The sequence below is a fragment of the Carcharhinus amblyrhynchos genome, chromosome 31 (genome assembly GCF_965287045.1).
Source record: "Carcharhinus amblyrhynchos chromosome 31, sCarAmb.v2.hapA, whole genome shotgun sequence".
Taxonomy (NCBI): domain Eukaryota; kingdom Metazoa; phylum Chordata; class Chondrichthyes; order Carcharhiniformes; family Carcharhinidae; genus Carcharhinus; species Carcharhinus amblyrhynchos.
Genome location: NC_137354.1, coordinates 24,145,072 through 24,167,613, shown reverse-complemented (window position 1 = coordinate 24,167,613; position 22,542 = coordinate 24,145,072). Strand labels below are relative to the sequence as shown.

At 43.4% G+C, this 22,542-nt stretch overlaps 1 protein-coding gene across 4 annotated transcripts in view; it reads right to left on the bottom strand.

Annotated features, from left to right (window-relative positions):
• Positions 1-3,688: 3,688 nt before the first annotated feature.
• The window catches only part of fam149b1 (family with sequence similarity 149 member B1), an 82,703-nt gene continuing 63,849 nt past the window's right edge, over positions 3,689-22,542 (bottom strand). For all 4 annotated transcript variants that reach the window (XM_080215729.1, XM_080215730.1, XM_080215731.1 and 1 more), the window contains 5 exons: positions 18,856-18,976; positions 18,012-18,137; positions 10,814-10,889; positions 7,239-7,367; positions 3,689-4,090 (listed from right to left, as the gene is read on the bottom strand). In XM_080215729.1, the coding sequence (XP_080071855.1) occupies positions 4,017-4,090; positions 7,239-7,367; positions 10,814-10,889; positions 18,012-18,137; positions 18,856-18,976 (526 nt within the window). In that variant the 3' untranslated portion in view covers positions 3,689-4,016. The remainder of the gene's footprint in view (positions 4,091-7,238; positions 7,368-10,813; positions 10,890-18,011; positions 18,138-18,855; positions 18,977-22,542) is intronic.

Sequence of the window (22,542 nt, the reverse complement as noted above, 5' to 3'; positions counted from 1 at the left end):
AAATTTTATTGTTTAATTAAAACTAAAGTATACGTATAAAACTTCTGGCATACAAAATTTACAAAAGTTTGATAACACCAGTAAAAATAGCATTGAATCTTACTGGCAGCCATAAAACAGACTTCACCCTTCCCTAAATTAAATCTGTAATCCATTCAGACCTACCAGACAATTACACATACCCTAGTTAGTACAATCCCAACACATGCACTCAATTCTTAATGATCCTAATGAAGCAGAACAGCCCTGCTCAAGATCAACGTCTGAATATTGCCAAGCACTAACTATCAGAAAAGTCCTGTGCTCCAGACCTCCTAACAGAATAATGTTGGTCAGAGGTATTTGACAGGGTGCCTGTGAGGTAGAGAACAGAAACTGTAGCAGGAATACTCTTTTTTAAAAGATGCAACTGTCACTGCAGCATCACCCACGGGTCAAAGAAACATGTAACACTCTGGAGGGCAGCGGGCGGGGAGTGTTCACTGGTTAGAGGAGGAGGAGGGATGGAGAAGATGGGGTGGAGGAAGAAGGGTGGTGAGGGGTGAAGGTGTGCAGGTAAAGCAGGACATCAATGGATTTGGAAGGGTGAAGATCTGAGAACGGAGATGCAGTCTGACTGGATCTGAGGTGGACCTTGTACAGATCAATACCTTTGGCCACTGTGAGAAGGGAAGTGTCCAGAGAGCAGGTTTTCAGTTTCATCGAATTGAGTTCAGATTCCCTCAGGACACTGACGTTGTGTAGCAGGGCAGTGTAACTAGATCTCACGCTGACTTGGTTGAAGTTGATGAGAGTAAAATAAAGTTTATTTATTAGTGTCACAAGTCAGCTTACATTAACACTGCAATGAAGTTACTGTGAAAATCCCCTATTTGCCACACTCTGGCACCTGTTCGGGTACACTGAGGGAGAATTTAGCATGGACAATTCACCCAACCTGCACATCTTTGGACTGTGGGGAGAAAACAGAGCACCTGGAGGAAACCCATGCAGACACGGGGAGAATGTGCAACTCCACACAGACAGTGACCCAAGCTGGGAATTGAACCCGGGTCCCTGGCTGCTGTGAGGCAGCAGTAACCACTGTGCGACCGTGCCGCCCAGAGGAGAGATTCCACAAAGCGGGGTTCTATTCCATGGAATGTAGAAGGTTAAATCTTCGAGATATTAACGAGAAAATAAAAACTGTTATTCCCACTGTTGGGAATTATAGGATTAGGAGGAAAAATGCAAATAACAGAGACAGACTTTTTCAGGAGTGAAATTAGGAAACACTTCTACACATGAAGGGTGACAGAGGTTTGGAATTCTCTTCGGTAAGCAGCAAATCAATTGTTAGTTTTAAAACTGATATTGATAACATTTTATTCACCAGATGTATTAAGAGATATGGGGCAAAGGTGGATAAATAGAGCTAGATCAAAGATCAGCCTGAATACTGAACATGATCAAGAGACTAAATGGCTTAAAAGTAATTTACTTTTCTTGAATCATCAAAGGATCGTCTGGACTCGAAACGTCAGCTGTTTTCTCTCCTTCCAGATGCTGTCAGAGCTGCTGAGATTTTCCAGCATTTTTTCTTTTGGACTAAGTGGTTTCCCTGGTTCCTATGATCCCACTTACTGTAGAATCCTACAGTGCCCATCGAGTTTGCACCAGACAACAATCCCACCCAGACCCTATCCCCATAACTCCATACATTTACCCTAGCTCGTCCCCCCTGACACTAAGGGACAATTTAGCGTGGCCAATCCACTTAACTGCACAACTTTCAGACTGTGGGAGGAAACCGGAACACCTGGAGGAAACCCGTGCAGACATGGGGAGAACGTGCAAACTCCACTCAGACAGGGCCCCAAGCCGAGAATTGAACCCGGGTCCCTGGTGCTGTGAGGCAGCAGTGCTAACCACTGTGCCACCGTGACGCTCATTTAACACAATAGCAGCTTAAAATAGAACACAGAAACCCTACAGTGCAGAAACAGGCTCTTCGGCCCATCGAGTCTGCACCGACCACAATCCCACCCAGGCCCTATCCCCATATCCTGCTGATCCCTCTAACCTACACAACCCAGGACACTAATGTACAGAAATGTACAACTGTGGGCAAGATATCTGTTCAATTCCTTAAAACAAGCTGCTCAGGTCACTGCAGGGATTGGTGATTGAAGTGAATCCATCCTTCCCCCTTGGCGAGCTGATTCATCCTTTGTGAAATCTCTCTCTCTGTCAGTGTTGGTGATCTCTCGGAGTTTCAATGTTGTTATTTGCTTTCTCGTGGAATATTGCTGCAATAAGAGGGTAATGTACACTCGTAGCACCGGAACCTGTGAGCCTGATGCTGGCTGTAGAATCTCACACACATTGAGCATCTGGTCTGCCTGCAGAATCCCGATCCATTTTCTTGCCCTGCGCACTGCAAATTTCTTCAGACAGGCCTCTGAGCTCTGAATCCCAAAAGTGAGAGAGGTTGTGGAGGGGTGTGGGTCACATGTCTATGAGGATTTCTTTTAAGCCACATTGAAAAATCCAGAGTCCCAATCTTAGTGATTTAAGGTTCACAACTGAGAATTTGGGCAGCATTTTCCAAAAGGCAACTCCAAGAATGAAATGGTCAGAATTTATTCTCCTTTGATGTCCTTGCTGTAGGTTTATGACCTATCGCTCTGGGATCAGGCTGTATTCATCATCCTCTATTCACGAGGACAATCCCGGCTTTTAAACTCCTAATAAAGGCCTTTGCACAGCTCGTGAGGCACATCCCTGCAGCCATGGGAAGATTAAATCACGTTCGGGATGAGGGTTCCTTGACTGCTTTCAAGGGACAGGAACAAAACTCTGTAGACTGATTAATGATTGGTCAATGGTCCAAAAAGTTGAAGGTCAGAACAAAATATTAGGAGTGTGATGCCAACCTGTTCCTGAGACCCCTCGATCCAACCTGTTCCCGAGACCCCTCGAGCTAACCCATTCGCGAGACCCCTCGATCCAACCTGTTCCCGAGACCCCTTGGTCCAACCCGTTCCCGAGACCTATCGATCCAACCCGTTCCCGAGACCCCTCGATCCAACACATTCCCGAGACCCCTCGATTCAACGCAATCCCCGAGACCCCTCGATCCAACCTGTTTCTGAAACCCCTCAATCCATCAAATTCCCAGGACATTCCCAATCCAACACATTCTCAGGACCCCTTGTTTCCTGCATTCCCATGACTCCTCGTTCCAAAAACTTCCCTGGACTCATCACTCCCAACACATTCCCGGGACCCCTCCCTTCAATACTTTCCCGGGACCTCTCAATTCAACAAATTCGCGGGACCCCTCGCTCCAACATGTTCTCGTTAGCTCCCCGCTCCAACATATTCCTGGGACTCTCAATCCAACATGTCCCTTGTATCCCTCGCTCCAGTATAGTCCCGGGACCCTCAATCCAACATGTGATTGGTATCCCTCGCTCCAACACATTCCCGGGACCCTCAATCCAAGATATTCTCAGGACCCTACAGGTGGGGATTGCTTGGTGACAAAGTAATCTCATTAACCACATCCAAAACCAGCACCTCACAGCTCCAACCTGATTCGTTGCACTGACTTGAAGAGGAAAGACCTCTTCATCTTTTTTGTGAAGAGATTAACTTACTGGCTAGCAATGACTAGTGTGGGAGAAGGTGAATGAAACACCTCAGATTAAAGTGGACACGATTTTATCATTGTAAATATCAATGTGTATACAGGCTTTGCTGAACTGGCAGTGAAGAGTTTGATCAAATCATTATTTCTTTGTACTTGCAGGAAATGAATTAGAAATTCTTTCTTGTGCACTTCAACTCAGGGAGATGGCAGTTGCCACATTTTCCATCAGCCTTTCTTCTCAATAAATATCGCTCAGCTTGACGGAGGCTGTGCTGCCTTCTGGCCTGGCCGTGTTCCTGGAGGTAGCACGTTAGCTGGTTCCAGAGGTCACTCACTGGGGTGGATAATGTCAGATCTTGTCCCCGCACAGCTCTCTTGTTTGCTATAAGGCAGTCCTGCTTCTTGAGCCAATGCCTCCACGGATATGTGGTGGGTTTGGGAGTGGTAAACGGTGACCTGGTACAGAAGGAAAGATAATATTTCGATTTATTTCACATTTCCGTGCAGTCCCCTCCTTTTCCCCGACCCACCCTGCTACCTCCACTCTGCCTTACTTTGCTCTTACCCTGTCTCTGGGAAAATATAAAGAGCTGCAAATGTGAATATGGGAAGGAAAAACAGTAAGGGATTTCAAGGACAACAACGAAGGTACGGTGGAGCAGAAAGAAAGAATTCATTGGAGTTGTCAGAAAGGTACATCAATAATCAGGGGAGATTTTAAATTACATATAAATTGTAAATGTCAGATGGACAAAGTTGGTGTAGATGAGTTCACTGAATGTTTTCAGAATAGTTTCTTAGAACAGCACATTCTGGAGCTATACGTGACCTTGTGCAAACAGATGAGAGTAATTAATGATCTCCTAATGAAGGCACTCCTAGGTAGCAGTGACCATAATAAGATGATTTTTACATTCAGTTAGAGGGAGAGAGGAGTGGGTCTGAGACTATGTGTTTACATTTAAATAAGGGCAAGTATGAGGACATGAAAGCAGAGCTGGCTAAAGTAAATTAGCAAATTTGATTAAGGGATAGAGATGCAGTGGCAAATATTTTTGATTTGATTCATTATTGTCACGTGTTAACATACAGTGAAAAGTATTGTTTCTTAGATAGCGGTAGATAGAGGGGAACCAGTGGATGTGGTGTTTTTAGATTTCTAAAAGGCGTTTGATAAGGTGCCTCACAAAAGGTTGCTGCAAAAGATTAGGGTGAACGGAGTTGGGGGTAAGGTGTTAGCATGGATAGAGGATTGGCTGTCTAATAGGAAGCAGACAGTTGGAATCAATGGGTGCTATTCTGGTTGGCAGTCGGTGACTAGTGGAGTGCCGCAGGGATCGGTGCTGGGGCCCCAGCTATTTACCATTTATATAGATGATCTGGAGGAGGGGCTGAGTGTAGGGTGACGAAATTTTCTCAAATTCTACTCCATTTACCAGATCTTTGCCCACTCACTTAACCTCTCTCTATCTTTTTGTAGCCTCCTTATGTTCTCTTCACAACTTACTTTCCTACCTATCTCAGCAACTTTGGCAATTGTACAGTCCCTTTATCCAAGTCATTTTATATATATTGTAAATAGTTGGCGCCCCAGCACTGATTCCTGTGACACACCACTCGTTACATCTTGCCAACCTGAAAAAGTCCCACTTATGCCAACTCTCTCTTTCCTGTTAGCCAACTAGCCTTCTATCCATGCCAATAATGTTACCCCTCATACCATGAGATTTTATTTTCCACATTAACCTTTGCTGTGGCACATTATCAAATGCCTTCTGGAAATCTAAGTACAGTACATTCACTGGTTCCCCTTTATCCATAATACTTGTTACTTCCTCAAAGACCTCCCATCAGTTGGTTGAACATGATTTCCCACTCATAAAACCATGCTGCCTCTACTGTTTCTGGGATGGTACTTATATCCTCTATAGTGAAGACTGATGCAAAGTAACTGTTCAATTCATCTGCCATCTCGTTGTTTTCCTTTATTAATTCTCCAGACTTACTTTTTACCGGACCAACGCTCACTTCGTTAACATTTCTTTTTGAAATATTTACAGAAACTCTTGACTATCTGTTTTTATATTTTTGGATAGCTTTTTCTCATACTTTAGATTTTCCCTCCTTATTAATCTTTGAGTCATCCATATATTGTCCAATCTTCTAATCTGTCACCTGTCTTTGCATAATTATATGCTTTTACTTTAAGTTTGTCTGTGGCAGATGGAGTTCTAGGTGGAAAGGTGTGACATGATCCAGTCTGAACTTACAAAAGAGAATATTTGCTAAATGGTGAGAACCATGTTTTGGTCCGGTCCACTTGCTTTTTAATGGTTACGGTGCTTAGGGACCTAGTGGACAGGTCCAAAACATACTTTACAAAGCTAAATGAATATTAGCCTTTATTTCAAAAGGACTGGAATAAGAAGGGATAAGGAGAACAAACAGAAGAAGAACAAAGAATAACACAGCACAGGAAACAGGCCCTTCGGCCCTACAAGCCCACGCCGCCATTTTAACACTCAGTGAGTGCCTCATTCCAATCCTTCTTCCACCTATGACCTTTGTCCACGCCTCTTGGTCTCCACAATAAAGTGTGCAAATTTAGAGAATTTATGTGCACCAGATTAAGGGAGGTCTAATTTAGGGACAATTTGTGAACACCAATCAGCCTAAAAGCACGTTTTTGGGGTATGGGATGAATGTAGGTTACCGTTAGAAAACATAGAACATAGAACATTCCAGCGCAGTACAGGCCCTTTGGCCCTCGACGTTGCGCCGACCAGTGGAACCAATCTAATGGCCCTCTAACCTAAACTATTCCAATGTTATCCATATGCCTATCCACTGACCATTTGAACGCCCTTAAAGTTGGCGAGTCCACAACTGCTGCAGGCAGGGCATTCCACGCCCTTATTACCCTCTGAGTAAAGAACCTACCTCTGACATCCGTCCTATAATTACCACCCCTTAATTTAAAGCTATGTCCCCTCGTGTTAGCCATCACCATCCGAGGAAAAAGGCTCTCACTGTCCACCCTATCCAATCCTCTGATCATCTTGTATGCGAGTCTCTGGTTAGATCCTCTTTGTGATGCTGCATTCAGTTCTGCGAACTGCGCCTTAGGGAGGATCTAACATTACTTTTGGCTGGGTGTAGTACAAATTCATCAGAACGATACACGAGATAAAAGGGTTAAATTATGTGGACAGGCTTCAGAGATAAGGCTTGTATTGTCCTAGGTGTAAAAGATTAAGGGTGATCTAATTGAGGATGACTGAAAGAGCTGAAGGGGTAGATTCCCTCTGATGGGACAGTGTAGAGCAACTTTAAAATTAGAGCATACCTGTTCAGGGTGATGCCAGAAAGCATGTTCAGCAGCAATCTGGAACTCTCCCCTCTAACTGCCTTGGAAACTGGACGTCAATAAACATTTTAGAGGTATGGTAGATAAGCAAGGATGTTAAGGGTTCTGGAACCAATGCATGCAGATGGTATTAGGTATACGTCTGCCAGGATCTAACAGATTAGCTGAACAGACTCAAAGGGCTGAGTGGCCCACTCTTGTTCCTATGTTCCTGGCCCTGTGCTAACCATGTCCTACCCAGTGATGTTTGATCTTCCATCTTCTCTTCAGTTTCTATTAGTGAGCCGCTGTGGTGGTGCAACATATCAAGGTGAGAGGAGCTGGAAGTACTCAAACTCATCCCAGTCACTCCGATAGAATTGGAATCTGGAATAAATAAAGCACAATCAAACTAAGTTAATTAAGTGATTCAATATGTACCTCCAGCTCACACAATCATTCGCAGACCTCTTTGTCTAATGTCTCCTGAGAGACTGCAAAGCCTCAGAGCCTTCCTGCACCAGATACTCGTTGTAACTTGCAACTCCATAGCACCTAACAACATGCAGAGCACCCAACCATGCAGAGGGGAGGAAAAGGACCAGGAGGGGACAGGATATTGGCTGAAGAGGAGACAGAAAACAGAGGGTTAATGGATGTTTTTTGTATTGGAAATCTGGTTTGTGGTGGAGTTCCCCAGGAGTCAGTGCCGGGACTCATGGTTTTCCTGATATATATTAATGTACAGGACTCAGCTGCAAAACTTGTGGACGATACAAACTTAGGATTATTGTGAATTGTGAGGAGGATAGCACAGAATATTAAAAGGACATAGACAAGTTGGTGGAATGGGCAGACAAAATTCACTGCAGCAGATTGTGAAGTGATTCACTTTGGTAAGAAGAACGCAGAGACAATGTAAAATAATGGGGGAAAATCGAAAGGGGGTGTAAAAATCATACAAGTTTAAAAACCATTTAAGCTGCTTGATTAAAGTTTAGTGTCATAAGTAGGCTTAAACTAATGCTGCAGTGAAATGACTGTGAAAATGCAAATCTCAAAATAATGTGCCTAAACAGGTGCAGAAATGAGGCAACTGGGGGATTTTCACAATAACTTCATTGCAGTGTTAATGTAAGCCTATATGTGACACTAATAAATAAACTTCTGTGGTGCATGCTGACCTGACTGTCAGTCACGGCTCTCTCCGATGCCTCCCTGAGAACGCCATTGCTTGCTGCTCAAGGGGGTCAAGAGATGCAGCTCGGGGACCTCAAAGCGGGTCCTCACCCGCTCCCTTTGATTATGTGCCACTGGTGACAAGAAATCCTGGTGGCTGGAAGGCTGTGGGGTATCGGGGGTGGTGTGAGGGGAGTATTTACTATTTTGGCATCATCTGTCTTCGGGTTTGTGTGGTGATTGGAGGTGTCAGATGGGTTTGAGGACGATGCTGGGGGACTGGATGGCCACTGGGTCTGCAGGAGGCGAAACAGGATGGGGTAAATGCCCACCCTCACTGCCCAAATGAGGTCATTCATTTTCTTGAGGTGTTAGCCGCTGGTTCTCTGTGTTAGTGCATGGGCACTGACTGCCGCTGTCATCACATCCTGTAGTGGCGTTACTGTCCTGACTCCTGGGTCATCTGCTCTCTCAGAGCAACAAGATAGCCTGTCTCTCCTCCATGGCATCCAGCTGGGGTCCGAGCTCTCCCTCCATAAACCGTGGGGCTGGTCTGCGTGCTGCCATCTTCCTGCTATGGTTGTGTGTGCATCGTTAGTGTTTAAATGGAGCTCCCCCCTGGCTTAATGGTGCACGGCTGTGGTCACTCGGGAAAGTCATACACCTGGAGTTTCCATGATGGTGTGTTCCACATGACAGCGCTTTCAGTGCACTAAGTGTTGGTGGATTACGGTGCAGAGTGCCTCAAACAGACCAGCACGCATCACTCCAGCATTCTCACCAGTTTGACAATTAGTCATTTTTTGGGAGAATGCTGCCCTCCATTGTCTTTCTTGCAGATTTCATTCAGAAATTCAAACAGAAAGCCTAAAATTTCTTCACTATCCAGTTGCCAGGCATCTATCTCACATGGGCAGCACGGTAGCACAGTGGTTAGCACTGCTGCCTCACAGCTTCAGGGACCCAGTTTCGATTCCTGGCTTGAGTCACTATCTGTGTGGAGTTTACACATTCTCTCCGTGTCTGCGTGAGTTTCCTCTGGGTGATCCGGTTTCCTCCTATAGTCCAAAGATGTGTGGGTTAGGTGGATTGGCTGTGCTAAATTGCCCCTTAGTGTCAGGGGGATTAGCTAGTATAAATGCAAGGGGTTATGGGGATAGGGCCTGGGTGGGATTATGGTTGGCACTGTAGGATTCTATGATTCTTTATACTTATAGTTTTACTTGTAGGAAGTAGCAACACCTTATTTTCTCTTTGATAGATTTGTAATCCGTGTTCATATATCTTTCCAATGGTTACATATGGTTTAGACTTTGAGATTTTCCGAAGGTGATCAGAAGGCACCCCAGCAAATTTGATTTCTTTCTGCCAATTTGCATTATGGACATTCAGGTTTTATCTTTATGTTCATAAGATATATTGGAGCAGAATTAGGCCATTCGGCCCACCGAGACCGCTCTGCCATTCGATCACGACTGAAATGCTCCTCATCCCCATTTTCTTGCCTTCTCCCCATAACTCTTCAACCCATTACTAATTTAAAACCTGTCTAACTCCTCCTTAAATTTACACACTGTCTCAGCATCCACTGCACTCTGGAGTAGTGAATTCCACAGATTCACAATCCTTTGGGAGAAGTAGTTTCTCCTCACTCTGTTTTAAATTTGCTACCTCTTATCCTAAGATTACGACCTCTCATTCTAGAATGTCCCACAAGAGGAAGCATCTGCTCCAAGTCTACTTTATCCACACCTTTTATCATTTTATATGCCTCAATTTAATCTCCACTCATTCTTCTAAGTTCCAGAGGGTATAGGCCTAAAGTGTTCAATCTCTTTTCAAACGACAAACCCTTCATCTTTGGAATCAATCTCGTGAACCTAGAAAAACCCATGTCTGAAAAAATGTTCTTTATTACAACCTTCACCATGAAGCTCAATGGTGAAGGATGCTGTTGGAGACTAAATTTTGCACTTTTAACGTTTATTCATTGATGTCACAAGTAGGCTTCCATTAACATTGCAATGAAGTTACTGTGAAAATCTCCACTTACAGAGATAGACATTACAAACGTGCACTTCCTAACTCAGCTTCAGTGTGTTCTTATTTACAGGAGTCCAAATTAATCCCCAATTAATACACACCATCTGTAAATAATTAAATACACCATTAACATACAATTAACAGAGAGCTGAACTGAGATTGTGTTGGACTGCAGGTGAGATGTTAAAATGAGGTTCAAGGGATGGAAAAAATCCCAATAGTACTGTTTGGACAAGAGTAGGGGAGGCCACCTATCAGACTGAATCTGCATTCCTCTATAATACCTCATTAAAAAACAGATTCTCTCACTGCTCTCTGTGCCTACTTGCTGTGCATCAGTTAGATGCCATGTTTCCTACTTCACTCCAATTCAAAGAGACTTAATTGGCTGTGGAGTATTTTGAGACTGTGATTGTGAAATAATGCATGAACGTGGATTTGTTTTCCTCTATATCTGGAGGACTTGATGTCAGGCAGAGTCTTTGCCTATTGTGGCAGTGCCTAGCTGAATCACATTATCTCTTTTGGTGAGTTCCTGTTTTTCAGTTTGGAGGAAAGGTAAGAGTGCGCAAAATGTAAACTAAACAGTTCAAATCACAGTAATAATTTACCTGGTCCCGCAAATCTTCTGTGTGACTGAGGAGTATATTCTAGAGCTGTGAAGGATCGATGGTAAGAAATATCTGACTGGAAAAGAACCATAGGAATACAATATTATTAGTATCTCTCAATGTTGGATTGAAACAAAAAGTATTGCTGAGGCCTCGAAGGTACAAGTGTCAAAAATCATAATTTTGCTCATAATTAGCATTGCCTTTAATGATACAATCATTAAACAAATGGAAATAAGTTCCCGGAGCCATCTAGACAATATTCCTTACCCTAATCCCATATCAGATCAACTTACTCCTCCACCTGTGCAACCTGTCCCTCCTTTCCCTGCTCCATTCATTTCTTTCTGCTTCAACTTACGCCACTCTTCCACACTCCACCTGCCTCACTCATTCATACTCCTCCTATTTCTCCTTTCTTCTCCCAACTCTGCCCTCTTTCTGTTCCACTCAACCCTCCCTTTGCTGCCTGGCTCTCCCCACTCCAATCACCCCCTGCTCTCCCCACCTCACTCCAGCAATCCTCCCTTTAATCTCTCCACCCATTAACCCCCTTCACGTTTCTCTGCACACTTCACAGAACTTTTTGTTTGAGGATATTACTTATAGCGTTGACAAAGGAGAATGGATATGGTGTATTTAAATTTTCAGAAGCCTTTTGATAATGTTCTACACAGGGGATTTGTTTATAAAATTAGCTCACATATCATATAATAATATGGTTTTGGTTAGAATTAGTTGACAGAGAGAAGGACGAGTGTGGCAATAAACAAATCATTCTCAGAATGGCAGGCTGTTATTAGTGGGATCCTGCAAGGATCAGTGCTAGGACCACATCCGTTTGCAATCTACAGAGATGATTTGGATGTGGGAACTAATAATGACGTCGTATTGGGTGGAAATGAAGTTGTGAGGAGGATGCAAGTAGACTTCAGGAGGACTTGAACAAGCTAAGTGAATGGGCTAGAACATGGCAGATGGAATATAATGGGAATAAGTGTGAAGAAATTTACTTTGGTAGAAAAAAAAGGCAGCAGGTATGGGCAAGGTAGGGGAATTTCACAGTAACTTAATTGCAGTGTTAATGTAAGCCTTACTTGTGTCACTAATAAATGAACTTGAACTATTTTGTTAAATGGGGAGAAGTTGGGAAGTTTGGGTGTCCAAAGGGACAAGTTACATAGCCGTGTAGCTTGTACATAGAGCCTTGATGAGGCTGCACCTGGAGTACCGTGCACAGTACTGGTCCCCCTATCTAACTTGCCATAGAAGTAGCGCAATGGAGGTTCACCAGATTAATATCTGGGATGGTGGGACTGTGTTGTGAGGAGCCATTGAGGAGACTAGGTCTGCATTCCCTAGCTTTTCAAAGAACAAGGTGTGACCTCATTGAAACTTATAAAATTCTGACAGGGCATGACAGGGTGAATGTAACATAGAAAGACAGAAGATAGGAGCAGGAGGAGGCCATTCTGCACTTTGAGCCTGCTCCGCTATTCATTACGAACATGGCTGATCATTCAACTCAATAGCCTAATCCTGCTTTTTCCCTATAATCTTTGATCCCATTCACCCCAAGTGCTATATCTAGCTGCCTCTTGAATACATTCAATGTTTTATATGTAGATAAGATGTTCCTCCTAGTTGGTGACTCGAAAGCCAGGAGACATAATCTCAGGATTCAAGACAAGTAAATATTTTGTTTTAGTAATTCATTCATGGACATGGGTGACATTCCTTCACTGCCTTTGAAGTGATGCTGAGCTTCCACCTTGAACTGCAGTAATCAATGTGGTGTAGGTACTTCTACAGAGCTATTAGCAAAGGAGCTGTAGGATTTTGAGCCAATATCAATAAATATTTCTAAGTCAGGATGGTGTCTGTCCTTGTCCTTCCAGGTGATAGAGATTGTGGATTTGGAAAGTATTGTTGAAGAAGCTTTAGCAAGATACTGCATGCTTTTCATGGGTGGAACATACTTTGCCATTGTTTGCTGGTGGAGGAAGAGATTAAATGTTTAATGTGGTGGATGGGGTGCCAATCAATTAGGCAGCTTTGTCCTGGACGGTGTTGAGTTTTTTGAGTGTTGTTGAAGTTACACTCATCGAGGCAACTGGTGAGTATTCCATCACATAAATCCATCACTTGTGGTTTGTAAGCAATTGAAAGGCTTTGAGGAGTCAGATGAGTCACTCGACATGGAATTCCAAGCCTTTGATCTGCCCTTGTAGCCACATTATTTATGTTGCTGGTTTCTTCAGGTTTTTTGTCAAGTTTGATCCTCAGGACATGGATAGTAGACGATCCAGCAAAGAGTCATAGAGGTTTACAGCCCTTCAGCCAACTTGTCCTTGCCACCCAGTTTTTACCATCAAGCTTGTCCCAGTTGTCTGCATTTAGCCCGTATCCCTCTATACCATTTAGCCCATGTAACTGTCTAAATTATTTTTTAAAATAACAAAATTGTACCCGCCTCTACTCCTACCTCTGGCAGCTTGTTCCAGACACTCACCACCCTCTGAAAGAACTGTCCCCCCGGACTTTTTTCGTATCTCTCCCCTCTCACCTTAAACCTATGCCTTCTAGTTTTAGACTCATAGACTTTTGGGTAAAGATGTTGACTATCTAGCTGATATATGCCCCTCGTTATTTTATAGACCTCTGTAAGATCACCCCTAAGATTCCTATGCTCCAGGGAAAAAATCCCAGTCTATTCAGCGTCTGCTTATAACTCAACCATCAAATCCCGGTAGCATCCTAATAAATCTTTTCTGCACTCTTTCTAGTTTAGTAATATCCTTTCTATAATAGGGTGACCAGAACTGTACACAGTATCCCAAGTGTGGCCTTACCAATGTCTTGTATAACTTCAACAAGACGTCCCAACTCCAGTATTCAATATTCTGACCAAAGAAACTAAGCATGCTAAATGTCTTCTTCACCACCCTGTCCACCTGTGACTCCACTTTCAAGGAGCTATGAACCTGCACCCGTAGATCTCTTTGTTCGATAACTCTCCATAATGCCTTACTCAGTTAATGGTATGTCCTGCCCTGGTTCGATCTACATTGGTTCCCAATCAAACAATGCATCCACCTTAAAATTCTTATTCTCATTTTAAATCCCTCAATGAACTTGGTGCTCCCTAACTCGGTAAATTTCTTCAGCAGTATAACCTCTTCCCCTCCACAGATTTCTGCACCCTGCTAATTGTGGCCTCTTCATCTTTTCAACATTTCTAATTTTAATTCATCATTAGTGACCATGCCTTCAGCTGCCTGGGCCAAGACTCTAGGGTCTCAACTCTTTATGTCTCCACTTCATGGTACTTAGTAAGTGCGGTTTTGTTGGAGAGACTAGCTTTTGGATTTCAGATGTCAAACTAAAGACCTGCCGGCTCTCTGGTGGATGTAAAAGATCCCATGGTACTCTTCTGAAGAGGAACAGGGAAGTTATCCTCATTGTCCTGGCCAATATTTATACCTCAATTAACATCAGCTTCCTATTACATTGCTGCCTGTAGGTGCATGCTGCATGCGTTTCCTACATCGCAACAATGATTTCACTTCAAAATTACTTCACCGGCCATTAACTGCTTTGGTACATCCTGTGAAAGTAGTGAATGTAGGTATTTCCTTTCCTTCCCCAACAATTTTAAATGGTCACTCATATTGATACTAGCTTTTTTATTGCAGATTTATTCAATTAAGTGAATTTAAATTCATAAACCCATGTCTCAAAATTATTAATCAAGGTTTATGCATTATTAATCCAATAAGATAACCACCAGGCTATTGTAATCCCTTGTTTATCCTGAAAACCCATAAAATCTTGAAAATCTCTAACCTTCTCAAATCTTGGATATAGAGCAGGCTACAATTTGGCCAATCTCTCCTATCAATTGTGTCTCTCCCCCAGGTGACCTCCATCAGCTATATCCGTCATCTGGGGAATCTCCATCAGTTTCATCCCAATCCAGGGAATTGTCATCAGTTATATACCTCATCAAAGAAATCCCCATCACCAGTGTCCCTAATCCAGGGAATCTCCCATCAATAGTGCCTTCCCCCCAGGGAGTCTCCATCAGCTATGACCCTAATCCTGGATTCGATTCCCGATTTGGGTCACTTTCTGTGTGGAGTCTGCACATTCTCCCCATGTCTGCGTGGGTTTCCTCCCACTGTATGAAAGACATATGCTAGTTAGATGCATTGGCCATGCTGTATTTTCTCTCAGTGTGCCCGAGCAGACGCTGGATTGTGGCAGCTCGGGGATTTTCACAGTAACTTCATTGAAGTGTTAATGTAAGCCTACTTGTGAAAGAAATTTTTTAAAAAATCCAGGGAATCTCAATCTACCCTGCCTCTGCCTCACAATGTCCTCATTGGAATGGTGACATAATGATGACACCTGAAAAGTTAACTTTATTTGTCTCTCCTCAAATGCTGCCAGATGAGACACCCTCGCTGATATCTGAGAGAGCTGTCCCAGTCAAGCAACAGTCCTACATTGTCAAACTCATTGGCTGGAAAGCACAATTCAAGGTCCAGACTCCTCTATCCTCAGCCCTGGGACACCAGGACAGATCCAGCAAGAAGTGGCAATACAATAAAGAGGATATAACCCTGGAAATCTTCACTCGAGACTCTGGATCCCAGGAAGTTTCAATGGAATTAGTCAAACATGATGAAAGAAAGCTCCAGCTGATAGACATTTACTGGCCTCCCTCAGCTGATCAAATACTGCTCCTCTATGTTGAACACACACTGTCTGTGTGGAGTTTGTACGTTCTCCCTATGTCTGCGTGGGTTTTCTCCAGGTACTCCAGTTTCCTCCCAGAGCCCAGTGATGTGAAGGTTAGGTGACTTGGCCATGCTAAATTCTCCCTCAGTGGAGTGTGGCGACTCAGGGATTTTCACAGTAACTTCATTGCAGTGTTAATGTAAGCCTACTTGTGACTAACAAATAATAAACTTTAAACTTTAATACCACATGGAAGAAGCACTGAGGTTAGCGAGAGCATAGAGAGTATCTTGGGTGAGGGACTTCAATAACCCTGGTCTGCTTAGGCAATCTCTCAGGATCGTGGATGAATTGTTTCCACTCCAATTCGATGGGTTCTCGATGGCTGCTAAGTCCAATACATATCTACAGACTCTGTCAGACGTGGGGCAAGTGGCACTTGAAGGATTTAGTAGATGAGTTGTTTGGAGGTTTCTGACATAGAATCTAACATTTTGGTTTGATTTATTGTCACATGTATTAGTATACAGTGAAAAGCATTGTTTCTTGCACGCTATACAGACAAAGCATGCTGTTTATAGAGTACATAGGGGAGAAAGAAAGGAGAGGGTGCAGAATGTAGTATTACAGTCATAGCTAGGGTGTAGACAAAGATCAACTTAATATGAGGTAGGTTCATTCAAAGGTCTGATGGCAGCAGGGAAGGTGTTCTTGAGTTGGTTGCTACGTTTCCAATGAAGTCTCTTGATGTGATTCGTTCTACCATGGCTTATGACTGACCAAAATGGAGGAGAGTATTCCATGAGTTGGCAGGGATATTTTGCTTTGAGGACATCCCTTAAGTCTTTCTGCTATACTCCTGCTGCAATTGAGTTTGGAGTGGAGCAGTTGCTTTAGGAATCTGGTGTCAGGCACATCAATGACAAGTTCCATCAGCAGAGCTGGTTCTCAGTAACTGGTTCAAGTCAGCTTGGGAGAGGACACTGCTGTTGGACAGCCTTTCTTATCACCAGATATGGAAGATCTTACGACAGCACAGCTGGTGCTACTTCTCCAGGGCTTTGAGGCGCCTACTGCAGGTTATCCAAGTTTCTGATGCACATTGGAGCATGGCAATCACAGCTGCCGAGTAAACCATGATCTCAGTCTCAAGATTGAGATCCTGGTTCTCAAAATGCCCTTTTACTCAATCAGCTGAAGGCTTACATCAGAGCCAATGATGTATTTAGACATCTGTCTGTCTCCATTGTGTGGAGACTCCCAAGGTACAGAAAATATTCACACTTTCTGGGATCTCATTATTGATCTTAATCGATGTGGGCAGTTAATATGTTGTAGGAGCTGGTTAGAAGGTGAACTTTGTTTTCTGGGTGTTTTAGTGAAAGGCCCATTTTCTCATGTGTTTGAAAGATGGAGATGGCAATGAACAGGAGCTCTGTTTCTGAATAAATGTACAACCTTCATCTGCACAATGAAGCTCTGTAATTGAGGTTGACGTACTTTAATTTTTGGATTGTAGGTTAAACAGTTCCCTGTCACCCCACTGACAGCAAGCATGGGGGAGCTCAGCAAAAACTGGGAGACGATCAATGTTTGCTAGACAGAACATTTTAGAAAACTCCTCAAGTGTTTGAGTTCAACATCCTCAACACCCTGTCTGGCTTATGCAGTGAATTCAGGAAAAGTACAAGGAACAGCATCAACCACTGTAACTTGCCTTTTGACCTCACAAAAGTCTCTGATTCTGACGGAGTGTCCTCCTCAAATTTGGCTGCACTCAGAAGTGTATCATAATTTTCCACACGGACCACAACTGGACCTTACCATTCCCAGTTATATTACAGTTTGGTATGGCTCCTGTTCTGCAGAAGACCGCAAGTCATGAATGTAGCTCAATCCATCACGGAAACCAGTCTCCCATCCATTGACTCTGTCTACACTTCCTGCTGCCTCAGAAAAGCAGCCAGCATAATTAAGCACCCGGACATTCTCTCTTCTACCTTCTTCCGTCAGGAAAAAGATACAAAAGTCTGAGGTCACGTACCAACCGACTCAAGAACAGCTTCTTCCCCGCTGCCGCCAGACTTTTGAATGCCCCTACCTTGCATTAAGTTGATCTTTCTCTACACCCTAGCTATGACTGTAACACTACATTCTGCACTTTCTCGTTTCCTTCCCCATGAACGGTATGCTTTGTATAGTACGCCAGAAACAATACTTTTCACTGTATACATGTGACAATAAAAAAATCAAATCAAATCATGCTCAATCTTCAACCACTCTGATAACTTGCTTTCCTCGGCAAAAAAGGATTATTCTTGCTTCCCTACCATTTGATCAGATAGCATAGAGATCTATGATCCAACCCAAGACTATTTTGGGTTGTACTGCTCAGCCACCTATAGGTTAAACCTGATGAGACATTGGCAAAGCTAAATTTTATGTTCCTCCTTACCCGAAAGGTGTGTGAGGTTTTGGGCCGGGTAAAGCATTCATACCCCAGAAATCTATCTCTTGGAGGCAGATGGCTTGTCTCATCTATAACTGCACTGTGAGCCCGGTTTGAATGCATTCGCATTTTCTACAGGGAAGAAAAAAAGCAGTTAGCCGCCTGATATTAGCAACATTCTTAGTCTGACAGAGAGCAGCTTTGCTGTTCCTGTGACTATTTACTGAATTACTTACTGTGTCACAATTTTTTGATTTCAACATTTTATTCTACCCAGCCTGACAGTTCTGCATTTCAAGTACCTCTTTCTCTCCTCTCCTAAGGGTTATAAAATCATACCGTGCACAAGAGGCCCTTCGGCCCATCAAGTCTGTGCCAACTTGTGAGAAACACTTGACCTCCCAACTAATCCCATTTAACATAGAATCATGGAATCCATACAGTGCAGGAGGAGGCCATTCGGCCCAGAGTCTGCACTGACAACAATCCCACCCAGGCCCTATCCCCGTACCCCACGTATTTATCATGCTCGTCCCCCAACACAAAGGGGCAACTTAGCATGTCCAATCAACCTAACCTGGACATCTTTGGAGTGTGGAAGGAAACTAGAGCACCTGGAATAAACCCATGCGGACAAGGGGAGAGCATGCAGACTCCGCACAGACAGTCACCTGAGGCCGGAATTGAACCTGGGTCCCTGGTGCTGTGAGGCAACAGTGCTAACCACTGTGCCAGCACTTGGCCTAAATGTAGGTTATCAGTACGAAAATGCTTGGTTGCAGATCGGAACGACACGAATATTACGGCACATGATGTGGCAGCAACAAAACTGGGCAAGTTGCTCAGGTACCTGTGGTCGGGCAGTTAACTTTCCAGCTGAATGATCAGTATCAGTGCTGCCAATAGGCGGAAGCAGGGTGTTGTGCCTGAGAGGCAGAGTTGGGGCAGAGAGGCGATCACTTGCTGTCTGTCTGTAATCAAAAAGAAAAAAAAACTTGAGCTTCCTAAATGTCAAGACTTACCATTGAGCTAAACATGATTGAGATTCATATTCCTGTCCATGTAGCATGTTCTCACAATAGAGGATGTACTTACAAAGTTTCACAGCCAAAGGGTGAAACCAAAAAATCCATATACAGGAAACACTGCCACTACGGTACCTTCTCCAAGAGACACCATTTCCAAACTAGTACCAGATGATTTGAATGATTATCATAGAATCATAGAACCCGACAGTGCAGAAAGAGGCCCTTTGGCCCATCAAGTCTGCACCGACCACAATCCCACCCAGGCCCTACCCAATATCCCTACATATTTTACCCGCTAATCCCTCTAACCTAAGCATCCTAGTATACTAAGGGTCAATTTTGGTATGGCCAATCAACCGAATCCGCACATCTTTGGACTGTGGGAGGAAACCGGAGCACCCGGAGGAAACCCACGCAGACACGAGGACAATGTGCAAACTCCACACAGACAGTTGTAGACAGTGAGGATGGATGTCACAGTTTGCAGAGGGACATAGATAAGCTGCAGAGCTGGGCTGAGAGGTGGCAAATGGAGTTTATTGTGGAAAAGTGTGAGGTGATTCACTTTGGTAAGAATAACAGGAGTACAGAGTATAGGGCTAAAGGAAGGACTCTAGGTAGTGTCGACGAGCAGAGAGATCTCGGGGTACATGTGCATAGCTCCCTGAAAGTTGGCACCCAGGTTGATAAGGTTGTTAAGAAGGTGTACGGTGTGTTAGCTTCTATTGGTAGAGGGATTGAATTTCGGAGCAGTGAGGTCATGTTGCAACTGTACAAAACTCTGGTACGGCCGCACTTGGAGTATTGCGTACAGTTCTGGTCGCCGCATTATAAGAAGGATGTGGAGGCATTGGAAAGGGTGCAGAGGAGGTTTACCAGGATGTTGCCTGGTATGGTGGGAAGGTCTGATGAGGAAAGGCTGAGGGACTTGAGGTTGTTTTCGTTAGAAAGAAGAAGGTTAAGAGGTGACCTAATTGAGGCATACAAGATGATCAGAGGGTTAGATAGGGTGGATAGTGAGAGCCTTTTTCCTCGGATGGTGATGGCTAACACGAGGGGACATAGCTTTAAATTAAGGGGTGGTAATTATAGGACGGATGTCAGAGGTAGGTTCTTTACTCCGTGGGTAGTAAGGGCGTGGAATGCCCTGCCTGTAGCAGTTGTGGACTCGCCAACTTTAAGGGCATTCAAATGGTCAGTGGATAGGCATATGGATAACATTGGAATCGTTTAGGTTAGAGGGTCATTAGATTGGTTCCACTGGTCGGCGCAACATCGAGGGCCGAAGGGCCTGTACTGTGCTGTAATGTTCTATGTTCTACTGTGACCTGAGCCGGGAATCGAACCCAGGCCCCTGGAGCTGTGAAGCAGCAGTGCTAACCACTATGCTACCGTGCCGCAAAATTACCCCAATTTCATAACATTAAATAGTCACATGTAACTTTTTTCTGGAGTAATAACCATATTCAAATGCAGGATTTCCCCATTAATACTCAGAGAGTGAGACTTTCTTTGGTGAATTTTGTTGTCACTCATTTACCAATGGATATCCATAATGCTGCCTGCACCCATGGTTCAAAGTAAAATACTTCAATCTATAAAGTGCATCTCTTTATATAAATATTTAATCTTGTAAAAAAAATAGCTAGCTTGAGTTATGCAAATGATAATTTTGTACAAAGCACTCATGCAATCATACTGCCCCGAATACCCATTATGTAGCATTGTACTGGGGCAGAGAGATCTTCATTTCATCCTGGAATTCAAACCTAACATCAGAAGTGAAAAGGACAACATGCCAATAGCTCTCTCACTCAGTTTGAAAGAGAATCTCTCATATTGAGTAAATGGTCATTCCAGCTGTATAAATGGATAATGTTATGAAGCAGAGATGGATCTCCCCCTCTGAGAACTAACACCTCAGAAGAGGACTACCTCGCCTCATCATCTGTAAATGAGTGTGAAGTGGTATGGTCTACGCTTCAGCAACTTTTAGTGGTTAAATCAAAATAACTCCCTGACATTCTCTCTAAAGTCAATAAGGAACAATTTATCTATCTAACAGTGAACTAGTTAACTACTGGATAAAACAAGATTCGAATGGAATGCTGTTCAGATAAATCCAAATCCCAATTATTCCTGTAGGGATTCTATTAAGAAAAAAAATCGAATTTTAGTCACTCTCTAAATTACAACCAGGTTTTGTATCTTCCGGAATATTCTGGGCTTTCTCTGTTGATTCTCCTATCTTGAGCTTCTGTCTTCTTTCATACCTTTGCTATTGAGATGAGCATTGAGCTAATAGCTGTGACAGCTGTGGCAGATGCTCTCTTCCTCTCGCGCACTGCCCTTTTCCTTTTCTACCTGTGATGACATACCAATATCTCCCACAAAATGATTGGTCTTAGATTAACAAAACCATCAAATTTAAATTTAATAGGTTCTTGGTATTTAAGTGCCTGATTCAAATTTTATTCGCTGAATTCAAAAAAATGCAAAAGCCTGTTGCCCTGGTAACCCTGCTGCTTGGCCTTCCGATTAAAAAAAAATTGGAAGTACTTACATTTTTTTAAACTTTCTCTAAGCACAGAAAAAAAGGTGCCACCTTTTAACAGACAATTTACAGACACCAACTTCACAATAATACTAATTGCCTAGGTATCATTACACTTGTATTAAACTAAGGTAACAGATGCCAGTGTTACACTGTGGGGGTAGGGGAAGAGAGAGAACATAACAGATTCACTCTTGGGCTACTCCAAACCCTGCACTGTGACCACATTATTGCCCAGCCTTGCGTAAGTTGGCATTGGGACAAATGATCAGAAAACTAAAGATAAAGGTAAAGTTGCCATGGTCCCAGATGACCATAGGCTGCTCTCCCCTTTGAGGGGGAAGAGCTGATTGGTGGTGGTTTTAACCTGAAGATCACCACACCTCAGACATGGAAAAGGCTGAAGGTGGGCCTTCATGAATAACTTCAGCTGGTACAGGAATTGAACCCGCACAGTTGGTGTTGCTCTGCATCACTAACCCACCATCCTGCCAACTGAGTGGCTGAAGAATTAATGTGGCACCTGTACTGGGAAAGGAACCAGCTGTAGCACTGGGATGGGCTGCATCCGATGGCATTATGCTGTTGCGTTTTTAAATCAGCTTTTTAATTTTTATCTTTAATCTGCGTTTATTAGCTGGACTTTGTTGTCATCGCTTCTTCTTAACTTTAGAGCTGTTTTCACTATTATTTTTATTCTTGTCTTAGCCTCTCCCTCCCCCTATTTTACTGGTTTAAAGCTCGTGGTATCCGCAGCCCTATTTTCACTTTCAGCGAAGGCCTTAAAACACGATTCGAATGGAATGCTGTTCAGATAAATACAATTCCCACTTATTAACAAAAAAAATAGAACTTTTGTCTCTCTCTTTAAATTACAAAATATTCTGGCTTCTCTGTTGATTTCTTTCATCCGGACTTCTTTCTTCTTTGCATATATATCACTATCAAGGTGAGG